At 40.5% G+C, this 20,990-nt stretch overlaps 1 protein-coding gene and 1 long non-coding RNA gene across 13 annotated transcripts in view; one reads left to right on the top strand and one right to left on the bottom strand.

Annotated features, from left to right (window-relative positions):
- LOC120408104 overlaps nucleotides 1-7,933 on the bottom strand; it is a 29,463-nt gene extending 21,530 nt beyond the window's left edge. Inside the window, exons 1-2 of the long non-coding RNA XR_005600424.1 lie at nucleotides 7,831-7,933; nucleotides 5,996-6,037 (exon numbers count right to left, since the gene is read on the bottom strand). This is a non-coding gene — a long non-coding RNA (uncharacterized LOC120408104). The remainder of the gene's footprint in view (nucleotides 1-5,995; nucleotides 6,038-7,830) is intronic.
- The window catches only part of SMARCA2 (SWI/SNF related, matrix associated, actin dependent regulator of chromatin, subfamily a, member 2), a 169,836-nt gene that overhangs the window by 12,583 nt on the left and 136,263 nt on the right, over nucleotides 1-20,990 (top strand). For 7 of the 12 annotated variants that reach the window (XM_039544652.1, XM_039544656.1, XM_039544650.1 and 4 more), the window contains 2 exons: nucleotides 1,507-1,767; nucleotides 8,436-8,565. In XM_039544652.1, coding sequence (XP_039400586.1) covers nucleotides 1,543-1,767; nucleotides 8,436-8,565 — 355 coding nt within the window. In that variant the 5' untranslated portion in view covers nucleotides 1,507-1,542. Of the gene's footprint in view, nucleotides 1-1,506; nucleotides 1,768-2,477; nucleotides 2,624-6,555; nucleotides 6,806-6,977; nucleotides 7,113-8,027; nucleotides 8,322-8,435; nucleotides 8,566-20,990 lie in introns of those variants that run through there. The other 5 variants (XM_039544658.1, XM_039544660.1, XM_039544659.1 and 2 more) reach the window with 5 other exon arrangements.

The raw sequence follows: 20,990 nt of genomic DNA, 5'->3' as shown, positions 1-20,990 counted from the left end.
GGTGGGAGAAGCTCTTTGCGGTTTGGGGAGGTGGAGTTACTATGCCGATGGGAGAGAGGGAGTGATTCTAGTATAGACTAGCTCTAAGTGTTCTTCGTGCCTTTAACAATCTTCCCTCTAACTCCATGTGATATAATTTGGTGTTAATGAGTTAAGTTATTTACATTCATATTCTCCAGGTGTTGTTTCTTGTAGCCTGTCAGATATGCTGTTCTGTGCAGGGGGGAATGATTTAAGTCATTTTGATTTAAGTCACTGATTTTAATCATGATTTAAATCAGCAAGCAGGAAACATTGATTTAATTTATCAGTTTTAATCGTGTTTTGCATTTGTACTTTTCAGTATTTTCCTAAAGAAAGGTTATTGTTGATTATTGTTTGATAACCATTCAAACATGTTGATTTACAACTAAGTATGACTTTTACACTGAATTTAGTGCTTCTTTCTGCTAATCAGGAGGATAAATCTATATCTATACACATTTAGTTGAACAATTATGTTGCTTAACATTATTTTTACAATTTTTATATTTATTAGAAAATAGTGAACGATGCAGTATCTAGTAAATCACTGTAAATAAAAAGTTAATCATTTTGTGTCAAGCTTTAAATTTGAATTTCCATCCAAATAATTTAAAATGCATATTTTTTTCATTACATAAACTACCTTAAATGTGCTGGATGCCATAAGAAGAACAGTTTATGAAAATATGTTTTGCATTTAAAATTAACTGATTTATTAAACAAAACTTATCTGTAGTTTGTGAATTAAACTGATTGTTTCTGGTCACTTTGTCCTTGAAAATTTTAGAACTAGTAGATCTCGTCCTTTCACACTCAGTTTTATTTATAGAACGGAAGGAGAAAACAAGTTCTCTTAATTTTTCAACTCCCAACTGGTTTCTTAATTTTGAAGGAACTAGTCATTGAACTGAACTAGTTGAATAAACTGAAGAAAATATTCTCTCTGCACATGAAGAAGAGGCTACTGCTGTCAGAAGCTGGTTTAGCACTTCAACAAACTCTGGCTCTGGGTGCTTAGCCAGTGACTTTGACCAGTTCAGTAGTTTTACTTTTTTTAAATGTTGGCAGCAAACATGAACTGCTTAATATTTTTGTATTTAAATGATTGTAATTATCAATTTAAATTAAATTGTAAATCGGTTCATTTTAATAAACATGTATTTAATTTAAATAAATAAAATCCAAATTTTAATTTAAAAAATTGCTTATTTTTATCCACCCTGCTTTTGTGGATGATTTATAAATATATCCAGAACCTGCCTGAACTGTCTCATTTTTCTAGTCTTCCAATGACCTTTTTTGAAGGATGGGCAAATTGATGCATCACACTAAGGATCATTGAAGCATTTTTTGCTGATAAGTCACCTGTGTGTGTGATGCTAGTGAAAAAAATTGTTTTATCAAGCATAGTTTCTTACTGACTATACTCCACTAACCCTCATGTTATGTAAGAAATACTGTTTTGTTTCTTTTTGAAATTAGAGCTGCTCTGTTGATCGGAAAAGAGACGGAAAATAGATGTCCACGCCAACAGATCCTGGCGCAATGCCTCATCCTGGCCCTTCCCCGGGGCCAGGCCCATCACCTGGACCAATTCTAGGACCTAGCCCAGGACCAGGACCCTCTCCAGGTTCAGTACACAGCATGATGGGACCAAGTCCTGGACCCCCTAGTGTTCCACATTCAATGCCCAGTATGGGGCCCACTGATTATCCACAGGAAGGCATGCACCAAATGCACAAGGTAATTGTATCTGCAAGTGAGCACTATGTTTCTCAGATTGATCTGATAGAATTCCAACATTTAATACACCATTAAATCTCAGGGAAGCAGTCACAGATGACACTATCTGTCTTATCAGCCTGTTCAAGTTGGTGTATATGGGACGCTCAGTATCAAGGTTCTGGTTGCAGATTTCATAAATGGCCTCATTGTCCACCATGAAAGAACAGTCTGAGTGCTCCAGAGTGGTGTGGGTGGTCAGGACGGAATTGTAGAGTTCCACCACTGCAGTGGAGACCTGTGGGATATCAGATATCTTCTGATAAAAGCATACTTTTATATTGTCCTCCCCTGCAGCCCTGTATTCTATTTTGTGGCTCACCAGTGAAACTACCAACTAAATTCTGATTCCATATTTATTACTGGAGATGATGCACATTTCAGATTGCGCAGACCATGTTTTTATTTTTTTTCAGACATCAGTTCAAGCCTGCAGTTGCTGGCAGTTAAACAAGTCATCACCTGACATGTAAACTGCACACATTTTGACATGGTAGAGTCCTCACTAGAGAATAAATATGGAGCATCACACGGGCAGCCTGGCAATCTTTCTGATTATACCACACATTACATCTTAGGGCAGGCTCCTTTTTTAAAAGTCCATTTGGAAATGTTCTGCTTCCATAATGCATTTTAATGGATTTTTCTCCCTTCTTGTTTTATTATTGCAGAAGGAAACTTCATGAAAATGGAATTCTTGCCTCTTAAAGGCTTATGCTTAAAGAACTTCCACACTGATGAAAATTTTTATTTCCAAGTTAACTTACATAAGCCCCAGCTCATTAAAACACTTGAATGTATATGTAACTTAAAGCAGGTGACTAGTCTGACCTCAGTGGGGCTTATGAGCTTATAGTTATGTGTGTGCTTACAGTTATACATGTGCTTAAATACCTTGCTCAATCATTGCTGTCTGAAAATATTTGTGTCTGGGATTTCTTCCTGAAACTTTCTCCCATGTGTTCCAATCTCTAATTATGCAGCAAAGTTATTATGGCATTAAGGTTGCAATAAAGCTTCACCTGTCAGGCTTAGTTTCCCATATAGACACCCCATGTCTTGCTCCTGTAAAATGTTTTAAGTATGACTTACTTTGGTGACTGTTTCTAAGGGGAATTAGAATTGTGCTCCCAATTAGGGGTAGATAGAACAGTTTTCAAATTACAACTTAAAAAGTTACCCCTTTAAAGTAAACTTTTAATTTTTTTTTTTTAATTCTCCTTCAGCTGCCCCAATTTCCATGTTTGGATGCTCTTGATCGTGCATGTGATAGTTTTGAAGGAAAAACATTTTGAAGCGAAATTATCAGCTTTCACGCTGACTGGATTGTCAGTGAGGATGCCATTTAAAGTTATCAATGAGGACATGACATTGGCTAAAATCTTTGGCATGAAAAACTGTCATTAAAACATTTGTAAAACAAACACCACCTAGGGGGCAGAGAAGCCTGGGGCCAGGGCCCTGTGGAGTTTAAGAGCATGGCAGGTCACTGGTTGCTGGAGTGTCCTTGATTGTAAAAACTTCTGAAATCTTCATGTTTGAAGAGGCAAGCTGATGTAGGGCTTAGTCAGTTCAGTGCTTACATTTTATGCAGATAAAACTTGAAGCATTAAATTAGCTGAGCTCTAATCTGTTTTTCTCCACAAACACTGCTTACAATCTTGTGTCTGTAGTGTCAGTGACTGTAGTGTCAATATAGTGCCCCTTGCTGTCAGTGCCCTGCTGAACTCCAAAGGGCTCCTGGGCTGCTTGCCTAGCCTCCCCCCATCTCTGACTGCTGCTTGTCTCCTGAGAGGTCCTGAGGCACGCGAAAGAGGGAAAGCATCAGCAATTCAGCAGAAGAGCAGCTACAGATTCCATTTACATAGTCTTTTTTGGTTCACAATGTGTCTCTAGCTTCTAAATTTGCCCCAACCCCTTCCCGGTCGCCTAGTAGTGCCTTTTTAAAATGCTGAAAGAGCATTTACCACACAAACTCCATGCTCTCCTCTCCTATAGAGCTCAGGAACTTCACAGGAGAGGAAGGAGGCTCTGCTGTTTTTTCTCTTGTGGACCACAGTAGCAGATCTGCTGTCCCGGGCATCTTTAGGCTTGTCTTTGCTAGAAAATCTTATTGTGTTTGATTGTGGAGAGTCTAGATAGCTGACACAATGGTTACTGATTGGTATAGACCAGAGGTAGAACTTTCAGAAGCATCTAAGTTTCATTTTTCAAAAGTGACTTAGGCACTTGGGAGCTGTAGCAGATGTCTAAGCAGCAAAGATTGTCCTATCTGAGCTAGCTTAAATCCTGCTAACTTTGGTAACAATAGCAGTACAGATAATACTGCACGGGTTTCAGCATGGGTAGTGTAATCCTGGCATGTCTCCTGGCTACATAGTTGGCTCACTAACCTGTTCTGAATCTTGCACTGTGTTCACTGTTATTGTTACTCATGCTGGCTAGATTTAAGCTAGCTTGGGTAGGCTGCTAGCCCGTATACAGTTCTCGATTTGTTTACATATCCTGAGTCTCATTGCAAGCCAATGGGATTTGGGCTTCTTAGGCACTTAGGACCTGGGGTAAAACTTCCAAAAGAATATCCTATCCAGCATTGTGCCAGTTAATTCAGCATCACGTCACCTGTTTGTGATACCAGTCAGTAGTGGTTGGTATTGTGTAAGCTAACGTGACTCCTCACAGTTATGATCAAACGCAACAATACGTTACTAATGAGAAAAAGTGCCATGGAAGTGTGCTGCTGGAGAACGTGTGCCTGGCCCATCAATATGTGGAGTTTTTAAAAAAAAAAGTACTTATACACATGAAATATAAAAATGCACTTGCCATTTGGACACGTCATTAACTTGCAGTGAATAATAGAACCCTTATACAAAATTAAAAAGAACGTATTAAAGCACGTCAATATTTATCAGTTATTTAAGTTGGTGTTAAAAAAGCATAACTCTTATAGTTCGTATATTTAACAACAATCCTGATGTGAAAAATAACAGTTATGCATTCCAACAAGTGGAAATCCTCCCGCCAAGAAAACTTATTCTTTCTATAAATCAATAATATACATATAATACTTATAGTTTAAACTAATACAGTAAACTAACTTTTCTGGACCAGTGGCGGGAAAACAACTTATTACTGTCAACCTTGAAGAATCAGACTTCTGGAAGAGTGAAATGGATTCTCCTTTGGCTCACGTACGATCAACAGAATTGTTGGCAAAGACCCAGTTGCCAGGGCTACATGTGCATCTCCCTTGTCCTACAGTTATGCCCTCAATTATTCCAGTGCAATTACATTGATGGCACGTATATAACTGAACAACATTTGGCCTGCAGAAATTTTATTCATTAGTGACCGTGTATAAATAGAAATAACCCAGCTTGACTCTCAGATCCCAGGCTGAGGCTGCAGGTCTGTTAGAAAAAAAAAATTCTTCATTTATAAACTAAGGAGATTTGATCTTCAAGTAAAATTGTGATGCAATGCAACTTGTGAATTAATGTGGTTACTTAAACATACAATAAAGGTAGTGTAGTTAAAGGATATATTCCATAAGCTTAGCTGCTGCCTAAAATATGAATTCTGTAAATGAGAATGTCATGTGGCTCTGCATGTAATTGAAGCCTCCCCCAATTTTCCAAAAGCACAATTTATGACATACAGCCTGTCCCCACAAATGCTTATTTATATAGAACAATGGAAAGGAACTGTGTTTAAAAAGGATCATTTAATAAAAGCCTTAAACTCTAATGCTCATTATTTTCTATGCTAATTAGTACTTAAGTGAAATATTATGTCCATCCCCCAAAATGCAGAGTAGCACCATTGCATCGTTATAGGATATACTCTTTTCCCCAACAAATTCTTTATGGGAAAAAAGAGTTTTTATATAATTTAATAGGTATGGGACCAGTAAGAGTGAGGTAGGGTTAGAGATCCTTTTTGTAAGATTTTTTTGACCATTATATGGAGTTGGTTATATTCCTCCTATGTAACTATACAATGTTTCTATAGAAAAGATATGTAACTCAATTTAATTTTTGTAGACCCCTATTGGGTTCTGCTCCTGTTACATTTTCTAGGACTCTTTCTTAGGGGTTGTTCTATAAATAGAGGCTGTCAGGTTGAAAACTATACTTAAAAGCACAAATTTCTCATATAAGTTAGGAACACCATAATTGAAACTAACCTTTAAAAATGTTCATGCTGTTTTAATCTTAACTTCTCATATCTTGGACAATTAAAAAAATAGATCAATCAGATTCACCTGTGTTGGTAATGAATTTCTAGTACATTTCACTTTCATAATGCTTGGGTTGCTTATACTTGTCATTTGTCAAACCCTCTGTCGTTTATAGACTCTCCTCTCCCACCCTGCCCCACGTGTTTAAAAGTTGTGGAAATATTTGTATTGGCCTTAGGTTTTGTAAAAGCTTTTCTTTTACAGACAAAAAAATTCTTTGGGTCACTTTGCCCCGAAAGCATCCTTTTAACTGTGAAGTTGCTTTGCAGTTCCACAAGTGAATCCCTCACTCCGTAATTGACATAGGGGCTCTCCCCTGGTACCAATCCTCTCTTTCTGTGTTTTTTTTTTTTTTATTAGAGAGTGGGGAGGGAACCTGTTCAAAGGGCCCTTGGTTTTGCTGTCTCTTCTTAACTGACCTACCAACTGTCACGGAACCTTCCTTGCTGCAGCCTGTTAGTATAATACAGTGAAATCACTCTAGTCACACCAGAGCATATGCTATAATGGACCCAAGTGTTGCAGATGAGACCAATTTCCAGTATAAATCACCCTGTGTCCACCTGAAAAGCTGGGTCTAGAGCTTTGATTCTTTAGCTTCAAAACGCTGTGGCTCAAATTCAACCACGGTGTGACTCTGACTCTAATGTAGTTGCACCAGAAATGAATTTGGCCCCAACTCTACACGTGTCAATGTAGCAACTGTATGCAACATGTGAACTACCCGCAACAAGAACTGTGTCCTCTTCAATGTTGGTGAATGCTCCAAAACCAGAAGAGGGTGCCCCATAGCATGGGAAGGGGCTGCATGCTTCAGGATGGAAAGGGGCTTTGTGTTTTTTAACTTCTTCTGCTAGAAACAGCCCAAACTCATTTTTAGACTTAAAGATTAGTTGACTTTTTTCCCAAGCTTTTTTAATGAAAAATAGCTTTAATTACTAATTTTTTTGCAAGAGATATTTGCCTCATTCAAAATGAAGAGATTTGATTCAAAATGAAAAAAAAAATGTTTTCCCCCTTCTCCCCTTCCCTTTTGCCATTTTTTCTAAAATCTCATATTCCGGTGAGGATTAATTTTGTGAAAATTTAAGTGAAATGAAAGTGGCTTCATTTCCTTTGCATTTTTTGTATGGAAAATATTACTGTTTTGGCCAGCTCTATTATACACATTGTGTATAAAGCAGATTTTCTATAAAGAAATGCTTCCACTATCTTTTTCTTTCCTTTTTCTCTCTTTATAACTTACAGCACTTTTTTCTTACATTCTTTTTCAGTAGTCTGTTTTCCCTAAGGCTAATTTTTCTCAAAAAACAAAACAAAACAAAAAAAAACCCAACTCACAAATCCATATGCATTTTGAGAGTTAAAAATTGCAGATGGCAAGTGCTGTGTCCAGGGTGGCTCCTACAAGAATTGCAGGAGTTCAGCCCCATGAGGAAAGAGAGCCTCTCTCTTCTTCCGGGGGGTGGGAGATGGGGAACAGAGCAAGGTGCCAACTTTTTCTTTGCTCACCCCAAGCCCTGCACATGCAGTTAATGATTGGAATACATCTTTTCGATTTGTGACCTGTCGGATTTCCGGCTTTCAAGTATCTAATTTGTTCCTAAGCCCCTTATCTCTGATTTGGCCTTTCTTCCAGGACATTGAGCATAAAAAAAAAGAGGGATGTTTCTCTTCTATTCCCCATTCCAGTCTCTCCCCCAGCATTATCTCTCTGACCCTTAGTTGACTTCCCTGCTGTGGCCAGTTTGGGATGGGGCCATAACCCTGGCCATGCTCACCCTTCAAATACAGGTGAGAAGTGTTGTGAAGGGTGAGTGAGTGACTGATTCTTGAGGGTGCCAGCGTTTGAACGCCAAGAAGAGGTTGCCTCCTGCAGTGGAATCTTCATGTTCAAAGAGAAACGGCATTTGGGATATTCCATTAGAGCAGTGACTAATAGGAAGAGAGTGGGTTAAAATAACTAGTCTTATTCCATCCAGAGCTGCAGAGTTTACTCTCATAAGTGGCCTATGTTTCACAGCTTTATAAACGAGGACCACCCAGATCAACTCTGATTGGATGTACCAAGTACTATTTGCCTTCACTTTGTAGTACTTGGAACTGCCCAGATGTCTCAATGAATACTTGAAAGGGGAAAGAGAGAGAGGAAGGGAGGGATCTTTCAAAGACCAGCATCCCAGAGTTGTCTCAAGAGGTCTAACTCTAGAATAGACTAGAGAGCGAAGGGGAAGAGTCCCACTGTACCCTTTTGCAGTAAGAAGATGTAGAGGTTTTTACTCTTTTTAGTCTATTTTTATATATTTGTGTAAGCTTTTAACTTCTCTTACTAGTTTGAAAGTTCATAAAGCAATATCTTTGTATAAATCTCTTTTTAATTTTGCAGTCCATTGATGGCTTGCATGAAAAAGGAATGGTTGAAGACATGCATTGTAGCTCCATGAAGAGTGCAAGTATGAGACCGCCTCACCCCGGAATGGGCCCACCACAGAGTCCAATGGATCAGCATAGCCAAGGTTGATATGTTATTCATGTGATGTGTTTTTCAGCTCCGTAGAAGACCTTCAGAGCCACAACTCCTTTATGATAGGTTTCCCAGTTTTCTTTTTACCAGTTTTGACATGATGAATTATGACCTTTTGAAAACTACTTAAAATTCTTGCTCCCTTGAATGTTCAACTAAGATACCTATTGTGGTCCAGTGGTTAGGATACAGCCCTGGAATTTGGGAGATCTGGGTTCAACTCCCTACTCTGCCACAACTTCCTGTGTGACCTTAAGCCTGTCCCTAAGGCTCTGTGCCTCAGCTTCCCCTCTGTAAAGCAGGGTAGTATTATCCTATCTCATGGAGATTGGTAGGTTCTAAGATGCTTAGGTAATGGGTGCTGTATAATATCTGAGAGAGAGCTGGAACAATTTTTAATATCTACCAGATGAAGCCAAATTCTGGCAAGAGCTGGTTATAGGGTGGGATGGCTCAGTGGTTTGAGCATTGGCCTGCTAAACCCAGGGTTGTGAGTTCAACCCTTGAGGGGGTCACTTAGGGATCTGGGGCAAAAATCAGTACTTGGTCCTGCCAGTGAAGGCAGGGGGATGGAATCAATGACCTTTCAAGGTCCCTTCCAGTTCTAGGAGATAGGTATATCTCCTATTATTATTATAGGCAATTGCCAGAAAACCTGTGTCCAACAGCGGGCATGTAGGATGGAAGTTAGCTTCACCCAAGTCCTGCAGAAGCACTGCATCATGAGTAGTGCTAGGAAAAGAGCCAAGGGTCGGAAAACATCATTGGTGTGTTTTGTACACCCACCTCTCCCTTCTAGTCTGGCAGTGGTCCTACCTAAATACCCCATGAATTGTACTTGATCAGAAAGTGGGTGCACACCCTATTGATTTTTTTTTTTTTTTTTTTGCAGTGCTCATGAAATTGCTTGGGGGGCCATTCTGCCCTTTTGTTAGCGTTTGGCGTGGTATCACCAACATTTGATTTTAGAGGCTTTTGTGGTGGCTTCCCTCAGCCCTGCCAACTTCTCCATCCCATCGACTTGTAGCAGAGAAAGGAGACTCTGCTTACATGTTAAAGGGGGATGTATTTTATAAGCAGCTGCATGCAGTGATTTAGTTGACAACACCTGTTAGGACCTTAGCTGCTTAATAATGTGTCATACAACTACTTGTATTACAATAGCACCTCAAGATCAGGATTGGGGCTGCATTGTGCTAGTCAATGCACAAACATAGGAGATGGTCCCTGTGCTGAAGTGCTTATAGACCAAATGGACAAGACAAACAAACGATTAGGGAAGTAATTTTGCTGAGGACCTGCTATGTGACTTTGGGGGAGTTGAGAATAGAACTCTAGTTTCTTGCATGCAAGTCCAATGCCTTGTCCACTGGACAACACTTGTCTCCCCGTTTTACCCTTGAGTGAGTAACTACCATAAAACAAAATAGAATGGGCCTTCTACAGGCCAGATTTTGCTTCAGATGCACAGTTTCCACTGATCTCAGTGGAACCCAAGAATGCGTATCTGAGAGAAAAATTTCCCCCAAGGATGCATGCTGTCACATTGTTGGCTTGCCCCTTAAAGAAGCTTGCCCCTTAAAATTAATAGAAAAGTTGCTTCTAAAATCAAAGCTGCTAGATCTAAACATAACATGGTTAAACTACAAATATTTTGCATCTAAATAGCTGAAAGTCATTTTTCTCTTTCATCCACTTGTTAGAGCCTGAGTTCAGGACCGTGCTTGCTCTACAACAGATGACCGCATTACTAGTAGCTAAGTCAGACTGAATCTTCTGCTCTTTTTGGTGTATGTCGCAGGGGAAACAGAATGCTGAACTTCTAGTCGCAGCCGTTTAAGAGGTTCACTCCATCTTTATTTCAGAAGTCCTCTTTAAATCTGTTACTATGAACTTCTTTAACTTTCTTTGCTTGATTGTCCTCTCTCTTCACCTCCACAAAAAGAATATTGTGGTGGTAGAAAGTGCCTCATATATATGTGGGGGAAGGATTCCAGATGGGTGACACAGTAAGCTTTTTTGAAGCTGACGAGTAGCGGGGGAATGATCTCTTTTTTTCCATTGACCATTTGGCTGCAGGCTTTGAACTTAAGTAGGCAGTAAGAATATATGTATTAGCTAATAGCATTTTATCCAGAAGTTGTGTTGTAAATAGCTGGTTAAGTTAGAATTAGTTTGGTATCCTCCCAAATAGAGACCCAATCCTGAAAACCATGTAGACATTTGTTTAAGCACAAGTACCACTGAAGTCAACAGGAACTGTTAAAACACGTGGAAGTGTTTGTTGTGGAATCCCCATCATTGGAGGTTTTTAAGAACAGGTTGGACCTGTCAAGGGTGGTCTAGATTTACTTAGTCCTGCCTCAGCCTAGCGGGCTGGTCTTGATGACTTCTTGAGGTCCCTTCCAGTCTTACATTTCTATACTTGGTCCTAATACTGCAGTTAAAGTGATCTGAAGATTGTCCGTATTCTTTGTACTTTCCTCTGAGGACATTTTAAGGGTTCTGAAACAAGTGTGTCCACTTTCATTCATCATTTTCTAGCTTTGGTCCCTGAAATACTGCAGGTCACCTACTCCATACATTATGTGACCTGATGTATTGTTTTACTCAAAATGCCCATTGAAGTTAGTGGGCATTTGAGGTGATAACTTGCACCCAAGAGCATTAAAAATTGGCAGAGAAGCTATCTGAACCATTAATGTTGACTTCTAACAAATCTTGGAAGGCAGGGGAAGTTCAAGGACTGGAAAAAAAGCTAATGTCATGCTGATATTTAGAAGAGGGCAAACAAAATGAACCCAGGTAACTATAGGCAGGTTATCTTGACACTGATCCCAGGCAAAACCATGGAAAGGCTGATATGTGGTATAGTCAGCAAAGAAGTAAAGGTTTGTAGCATAATTAATGCCAGTCAACATGGTTTTATGGAAAATAGGTGTTGTCAAGCAAACTTGATGGTTTTTATGAGATCAAAAGTTTGGCTTAGTTCCACATGACATTGATTTAAAAAAATCTACACAAAATAAAAACAAAAACTAACTAATTGCTAGCTCATAAAAATTAATTGTAAATGCATCCCCATGCTCTGGGTGTCCCTAGCCTCTGATTGTGAGAAGCTGGGAGTAGATGACGGGATGGATCACACAATGATTGCCTGTTCTGTTCATTCCCTCTGAAGCACCTGGCATTGGCTACTGTCGGAAGACGGGATACATGCTAGATTGAGCATTGATCAGACCCAGTATGACTGTTCTTATGGGTAGTTGTCCTCTAATGGGTTGTTTCTAGTGGGGACTCCCAGTGATCTGTTCTCAGCCCAATGCTATTCACTATCTTTATCAATGATCTGGAAGAAAATATTATTGCTAGTAAAATTTGAAAATAGTGGTGTGATAAATAATGATGGGAAGAGGTTAGTGATACAGGCTGATCTGAATTGCTTGGTAAGGTGAGCTTATTTGAACAACATGTGACCTTGCACATGGCTATCTGAATCAAGGAACAAAGCAGGTCAATGTAGGGGGTTACGAGATGGGGGTAGTGAGGGGTTGGGGTGGGGAGCTGTATCCTGGAATAAAGTGATTGGTTATGGTGAGCACCCAGTTGAAATTGAGCTCTGCTGTAGCTAAGTATAGGGCAGAAACAATCCTTGGATATATAAACAGGGAATATAAAGGAGAAGGTATACCTTTGTATACAACATTGGTGTGACCAACACTGTTCAGTTCTGAAGTCAGCACTTCAAAAAAGATGTTGAGAAATTGGAAGGGGTTCAGAAAAGAACTGCAAGAATGAACTGAAGGCTGAAAAACATGCCTTTATACTTGGAAAAAAACTTAAACTACATTATGTATGAGAAGGCTAAGAGGTGACTTGATCATAGTTTACAAGTACTTACCTGGGGAAGAGATTTCTTCTAGTCAATGGCTCTTTAATTTACTGGAAAAAGGCATAATGAGATTCAGTGGTTGAAAGCTAAAAGTAAACAAAGTCATACTGTAAATAGGATTGGCAGAATTATAATTTTTTTTAAAATAATTGACATATCAATTATCAGAGGGGTAGCCGTGTTAGTCTGGATCTGTAAAAAGTAACAGAGTCCTGTGGCACCTTATAGACTAACAGAAGTATTGGAGCATAAGCTTTTGTAGGTGAACACCCACTTCATCATCAAAACTAAGATCTTAAGCAGCATTTCTTTGCTTATCTGTAAATTTCTATCATCAGTGGAAATGTCAGTTTGTGTGTATAGTGAAGATGAAGTTTACTGACATTTACTGATAAATCTAATTCTTCCAAGCCTTACTATGAATAAGGCACAATTTTTTTTTAACAGTGAGGGTAATTAGCCATTGAAAGACCTTGTTGAGGGATGTGATGGATTCTCCATTAATTTCTCTTTAAATTAAGACTTGGATGTGACTCAGAAATATTTCAGTAGCCCAAACAGAAGTCATGGGGTTGCAGAAATTATAAGATGAGGTTTTTGGTTTGTGCTATATGCATGTGGTCCAACTAAAATGAACATAGTGGTCCCTTCTGGCCTTAATCTATAACTATAAACTGGGAGTGTAGGAGAGTAAGTGTTCAGACATAGGCATATACCATATGTTTTAGTTTTTGAAAGTGAAAAATAAACAGATTTTATCCAGTGTTCCTCCTCTCCAACAATTACTGTATTTGTTGAGTGTCAACAGTGACAAACGCATAAGATGTGGTCCTTATCGCAAGGAGTTTACAATCAAATATCACACAAATTTCAAACTAGACTAGTTTAAATGTCCAAATGTCAAGTAATACTGGGGATTTATTTTTAAAAAAATGTATTTTGTTAGTTGAAAAGCCTTTCAGAAAATATGACAATGGGGGATGGAGAGACGGTCAGAATTTCAAAAATGGATATATAATTCTGCACTGAATTATAGTATGCAATTGGTAGAATTGTGTAAGTAAATTAGGTATATACTGTCCTAACAGGAGGACAGTTAGGCCTGGTCTACACGGGGGGAATGGGGGCGGGGAAATCGATCTAAGATACGCAACTTCAGCTACGAGAATAGCGTAGCTGAAGTCGACGTATCTTAGATCGAGTTAAAGTTACTTACTTTGCGTCCTCGCGGTGCTGGATCGACGGCTGCAGCTCCCCCGTCGACTTTGCATCCGCCTCTCGCACTGCTGGAGTTCAGCAGTCGAGGGGAGAGTGATCAGGGATCGATCTATCACGTCTACACTACATGCGATAAATCAATCCCTGATAGATTGATCGCTACCTGCCAATCCGGCGGGTAGTATAGACGTACCCTTAGAAACATATCAGGTTGCTTGCATATGCAGTTGTGGCAATTATATACCTAATGCAAGCATGTAATTGCACGCAAGGTCTTGAAATGAAGTCCGGAGTATTTATTGGCCAGTAAGATTATTTTCAAGGCAGCTTGGTACAGTATCATGGGAGGAACATTTCTTGGAATAGGAAACAAGGAAAACTGCCTTTTTTGCTTATTTTTGATGAGCAAATCAAAACCATTCTCAAAAGCCAAATCTGCAACTACTTTGTCATCCTGCTGATAAATGTCTATCCACTGTCTCAAAGGCATTTGCTCTTCTGGGGGGTTTTAAACTAAAGATAATTACAAAAATAAGTTATGCAGCTTCATATTTAGCTTCTGTTTTTCCTTAGATTTAGTGGAATGCTAGTCATGCAGAAAGAATCTCTCACTAGCTGAGACAGACTGTCACATTTTTAATGCAATCATACTGCGACAGGATGATTTTACAAAAATCTGACATTAATTTGGTGGGAAAAAGACTCTTGAATTGGTTTCTGTTTCCTCCACAGTTCCCCCTTCCTCTCTTGCTATCAAAAGTTAAGTTGTTTCCTAAGGGTACGTCTACAGTATGAAATTAATTCGAACTTATTTTATTTGAATTTCCGGAAGCAATTTTATACATTCGGTGTTGTATGTCCCCACTAAAGCACGTGAATTCAGCGGAGTGCTTCCACAGTACCGAGGCTAGCATCAAATGTCGGAGCGGTGCACTGTGGTAGCTATCCCACAGTTCCCACAGTTTCTGCTGCCCATTGGAATTGTGGGTTAAGCTCCCAGTGCATGATGGGGCAAAAACATTCTCACAGGTGTTTCTGGGTGTGTGCTGTCACTCGCTCCTCCCTCCGTGAAAGCTACGGCAGACGCCATACTACCAGCAGACGTTGCAGCACGGTGCACCACCTGTCTCCTGGTACTGTGAATCCACCTCGCATGTCCTCTTGTCTTTCTATCTACTCTTTCATCTAACCATTTCCCACCTTTTTTCGGCTGCCATGAACAGCCGCACAGCTTCCGCTGCTTTTTCCTTGTTGTCTGTCCTGGGCTCCCGTGGAAGCTACAGAAGGCAACAATTCCCTGCCATTTTTCGGCCATCGTGAACAGAGCCGCACAGCTTCCACTGCAAACTCTGCTCACGTTTCCGCTGCAAACTCTGCTCTCCCGCTCTTGCAGATCTAATGAGCTTCCCGACTCCGTGAAAGCTACAGAAGACAACTATTTACTGCCTTTTATCGGCCATCTTGAACCGAACAGCTCGTTTTGTGCCCTTTTTCCAGGATTGCCTGTGCAGGCACCATAGCATGGCAAGCATGGAGCCCACTCAGATCTCTGCTGTAGTTTTGACCATTGTAAATACCTCACTCATTATCCAGCACTATGTTTTGCAGTACCTGCAAAACTGGGCGAGGAAGTGACGACAACGCAATTATTATACTGATGAGGAGATGGACACAGACATTCCTAGAAGCACAGCATGTGGCGATTGGGAGATCATGGTGGCATTGGGCCTGGTTCATGCCGTGGAACGCCAATTCTGGGCCTGGGAAACAAGCAAAGACTGGTGGGACCGCATAGTGTTGCAGGTCTGGGATGATTCCCAGTGGCTGCAAAACTTTCGTATGCGTAGGGCCACTTTCATGGAACTTTGTGACTTGCTGTCCCCTGCACTGAAGCGCAAAGACACCAAAATGAGAGCAGCCCTCACAGTTGAGAAGCGAGTGGCCATAGCACTGTGGAAGCTTGCAACGCTACTGGTCAGTCGGGAATCAGTTTGGAGTGGGCAAATCTACTGTGGGGGCTGCAGTGCTGCAAATAGCCAAAGCAATCACTGAGCTGCTGCTACCAAGGGTAGTGACTCTGGGAAATGTGCAAGTCATAGTGGATGGCTTTAATGCGCCGGGGTTCCCTAACTGCGGCGGGGCAATAGATGGGACGCATATCCCTATCTTGGCCCTGGCACACTGGGGCGGCCAATACATAAACCACAAGGGTTACTTTTCCATGGTGCTGCAAGCACTGGTGGATCACAAGGAATGTTTCACTGACATCAACGTGGGACGGCTGGGAAAGGTGCATGTCCCCATGCGTCTGATGAAGTGGGTGTTCTGGGAAAGGTGCATGCCAATGAGATCCAGTACCTCCCGTTCGGACCATGCTGGAGCTTGTCTGCGAATCCAGGACTGTGTGATCTCTTGTGATGGTGGACTCTGCATGGTCGTCTGTGATGCTGGACTGTGCTGACGGTCACCTGTGCTGATGGTGACCAAACAGGAAATGAAATTGAAAAGTTCCCGGGGCTTTTCCTGCCTACCTGGCTAGTGCATCGGAGTTGAAAGCGTCGTCCAGAGCGGTCACAAGGGAGCATTCTGGGATAGCTCCCGGAGGCCAATAACGTTGAATTGTGTCCACAATACTTTTAACCCGGGATTGTGATCTCGATTTAAGCACTACTCCACTTGCCAAGGTGGAGTACAGAAATCGATTTAAAGAGCTCTTTAAATTGAAAAAGCCAGTTTGGTCATGTGGACGGAATCTTTTTTTTTTCTAATTAACTCAGCTAATTCCGAAATAACAGACTAGTGTAGACCAGGCCTTAGTATCTCAAATGACTGATTTGCTCTTGAAGGTTTGAATTTACAGTGATTACATGATGCTCCTGTTTAATCTCAGTAGCTTTGTTTTTGTTCTATTTAACTTATTAATATAACAGGGAAAATAAATTTCTCTTGCTTCATATTAAATGAAATTATATAAACAGCTACATTTAACTGAATTTAGACTGCATTAGCAACAACATTCAGCACAGTATGTTAATGTAAGCAGACAGTATTCATATTAGCATTAGATGTACTGGATTTTGCTGCAGATTGTTAAACTGCTAAACAGAGGTACGTGAAGAATCAAAATTAAGTCATCCCAATCCTACCTCTTCTCCATCCCTTCCCCCTCAGAAGTCGGGGAAACCTGAAGACAACCAGAGGACTCAAAAAGTTGTGGTTTTTTGATAGGAGAGAAATCAAAAGGCTAAGAATGGACTGAAACACATAAACTATGCATGCCTTGGATTTTGAACACAATATACAAAATTATCCTGGTGTCAGTGAAAGCTAGGCCAGTAGAAGAGAATATTTCTCAAGTGCCCTGCTCACTGCTGATTAAATAACTCAAGTGCAAACATAAGCACTGTGACACTTCTGACATTACCCAAGGCATACAAGGTGAATCACTACTGTCTGCTTATAATGCAAGGGAGCCTTGTCTGTGCATACTGGAAGGAACTTGCCCAAAGATGCCAGCTGCTGGCAATATAAGGACCCCACTCCAGACTCTGCAAGCCCCTGTCTTTCCCTGTGCAAGCTAGCAGTTTGCATACCCCAGCCCTTAGGCTCCCTGAGTCCTTGGGTCAGAGCAGAGATAACCCGTGGCTAAGTTTTACAGAGGTAGTTTTCCCTTAGAGTTCTGCTCTTGCCCTGGGGCACATGTCCCTTCCACTTGTCTGTACAAACCACTTCATTACGCTGGAGTGCCCAGCCCCTCATCGTCTGGACACCCACTCAGCACACAGATTTGCTGCCTCCATGGAAGCAGTGCCCCCCAGTTCACTAGCTTCACCTCAGTTCAACACTCTCCTTAGCATACAGCACTTAGTCATGTTTATCGTAAACCCAAATAGAAGTTTATTTGACAGATCTTAAGATGAAAATAGAAGTATAAGGACTGGAAACATATGGTATACAAAATGCAATGTAGAGCCTATACTTATTAACAAGTTCCTTTCCTGTCTAATAAGGTATTTCTCAACCAATAGTCACGCCATACGGTGCTTGTACACTCAAGAGAGCAGAGATCCACTTTCCATGACACTCATGCTGGCAGAGTATCATCTTCTTAAAGGACACTACCATGTGTCCTTCATAACGAGGGTGTTTTGTTAACTTCAGTTCGCCTTGACTTTTCCGCAATTTAAGATCTTGGTCTTGGTGTCTTTTGTGCTTTATAAAGGTCCAAGCTCACACATTGTCTAGACTGTGAACACTTGTCTGGAGGGGTTGGAAGAGGTCAGGTGTTCCCTCTCTTGATTGAGTTAGCTTTGATACCCACCTCCAGCAGGTTTCTAACAATATTTTACGTTACATAACTCTTCAAATATTTTCTGTACATACCACAATAGCCACGACAACCAGCAAGTTCTTAGCTATTGGCTGAGACCACATATGGCCCCCTTCAGCGAAATGCCATGAAGATGGTGATCGCAGGGGAAACATGCCCGTCTGGGCATGCCTAAGCAAGTTCCTGGGAATAGATTTGTAACTGTTTAGCCCCTCTTTGCTGCCAGCAGAGGATCGCCTAGGTCACAAGCACCAAAGGGTTTTTAAGGTGCTGGGACTTATCTACATTTTTAGTCACTACATAGAATGTGCTGGTCTTTTTGTTAATCTAAATTTGGGTAGATTTAGAACAATTTACACAATTCACCAAGTTACCTGCACTTCAGAGAATACTGATATTCACCAGCCCTATTGTTCTTAAATTAGCTACATTTTTCTTTTGTGACCCTTTTATCTCTTACATAGAGATAGGAAAAGAGCTATTAGGTCACATTATCCATCTGCCTCCCAATGTAAGATTATCCCCTACAGTATATTTCTTCAGTTGTAGTTTTGAATGACTCATGCACTTCCACCCCTGTCCTTCAGCAGTTTCATAAGAGTCAGTGTTAGCACCAGCATCCTGGCCACATTCCAGTTGGGAAAACTTTTATATGTTGCTGACCAAAAATTCTCTTTGTAACTTTAGTTCTTCACCACATGTTCTAAGCTGTTAGGTAGTATTGCTGTGCATTGTGAAACACACGTTTTCTTCCCCATGGTGGCTGCATTTCAGTGGTGAGTGAAGTGTTATTCATTCTAAGTTAACCCTTTATTTGAAGTTAATCATATTACTCCAAGATCAACACCCCCTTTTCCCCAAGCCTTGTCTACAGTGAGCTTTTTTGTAAAAATCTGCCATTGCTGTAGCACTGATGCAGTTCCATCAGAGATAGCCATGGTGGGAGGGCTAGCATCAATGGCCCAGAAGCATTTCCCTCACCATGTTATGTTGGTGACAGTGGTAACAATGCCTAGGCCAGTGTACACTGATGTGTCCACCATTGCTACAACTAGTGGAGTTACACAGATATTAGAATGACAATGGGAAACTTTAAGAAAGAACTCAGTGTAGAAACAGCCTCAGCCCATACTGAAGTCTTTCCTTCCTTCGGTATTGGCACCTTTTACATATCTGCAGATATCTGTTGTATCTTTCTTTTACTTGTAATATAGATAAGCTGTGTATTCAGTTCATCCATACTTTCCTCAAAGTCTGTCTCTCTGGACTATTACATTTCTTTGTATTACTACGTTATTGTTAATTGGATACAGGTAGGATGCATTGATTTTAAATTGACAATTTAAATCGGCAAGCAGGAAATCATTGATTTTCTTTTTAATCTTGTTTTGCACATTTGTACTTTAGTGATTTTTCTAAAGAATGGTTCGTTCTCATTGGTTGGTATAACCATTAAAAGAGCTTGATTTGCAACCAACTATAGTCTTAACATTAGATTTGGTACTTCTTTTTGATAAGCAGCAGGATACTCTACAGCCAAAGTTTAATATGCATTTATTCAGTCTTAGTTTTTAAATGGTGAAGGAAGCTTTTTATTTACTAGAATATATTTTTCCTCAGGGTTTGTGTCAAGCTGCATTTGGATAGAAATTTGGAATTCAATTAAAATGTACAATACCAGCATTTTAAACTTCTTGTGTTCTTTAAATGTACTAATACATAAGGAAAAAAATGAGTTTAGCAAAACCTGGTTTGCATTTATAGGTAACCAATTTATTAAAGGAAGGAAGTCCAGCAGTTTGACTACTTACTGCCTCCTGAGCACCCCGTCCTGGGGTCATCCCATCTTTACTTCCCTTTCATCCAGGTCTCTTTAAGAACTGTCTCCAGTGACCTTCTAAGCTCAAATCCTTTGATTCACTCTTCACCAGTTCTCCTCAAGGTGGCAAGAGAGTTTGTCAAAAATAGAACTCAGAAGTTCAAAACAAACACACTGCTCATCTTCCCTTCTTTAATTCCAGTCACAGGTTTCACCTGGCGAGGGCTCTGGAAGTGCCAGACTTGCCCATCAGAGCTGCTGCTTCCACCAGACTCCTATCCTGAGCTTCCCCAACTCACTGCCAGACTGCTTGCTTCTGGAAGTCTCTCTGCCCCTCTCCCTGGTTGCTTTCTGCTGCCTTTTATATTATTTTATATTGGAATCACCTGATTCCTCTCAGGTGGCATTTTATAATCTGGGCTGGCCTAGCCCCAGGCGTTCCAGCCCATATGCAACACACCCTATAACACCAAGTATTAATGGTAGTTAGAGAATCGGCAAATTGTTTCTGGTCATCGTGGGCCAGATTTTGAAAGGTATTTAGGTGCCTAAAGATGCAGATAGGAGCCCAGTGGGATTTTCAAAAGTGCATAAGCAGGGTAAGTGTCTCACTCCCATGAAATCAAGCAAACTCTGCCGCTCATTGTTTTACATATGGGAAGGCTGGGGTTTAGTGGTACTTTTACACTTTGCACAGATGATCTGAGATGTAAATAAATAATATTTGTACAGTGCAATCAAAATTCACACTGATAAAGTCAGAGGTGGGACTAGAATACACAAGTTCTACCCCTTTTCCCTAGCCCTGTGCTTTTTCTACCAGATCTTTCACAGAGCACCAACACCTCAATTGGCTTTTTCAAAAAAAAAAAAAATTGTTCAGAAATGGCTCTTACAATTTTTCCAATGTCCAGATAGTGAACAATATTGAGTATTTAGTCAATATGGCAGGAGGGATAGCTCAGTGGTTTGAGCATTGGCCTGCTAAGCCCAGGGTTGTGAGTTCAATCCTTGAGGGAGCCATTTAGGGATCTGGGGCAAAAATCTGTCTGGGGATTGGTCCTGCTTTGAGCAGGGGGTTGGACTAGATGACCTCCTGAAATCCCTTCCAACCCTGATATTCTGTGATTCTAAACTTTAGCCATTAATCAGCATAAG

This window comes from Mauremys reevesii, linkage group 6 (assembly GCF_016161935.1).
Source record: "Mauremys reevesii isolate NIE-2019 linkage group 6, ASM1616193v1, whole genome shotgun sequence".
NCBI lineage: Eukaryota > Metazoa > Chordata > Testudines > Geoemydidae > Mauremys > Mauremys reevesii.
This window is presented reverse-complemented; position numbering and strand designations above follow the sequence as displayed.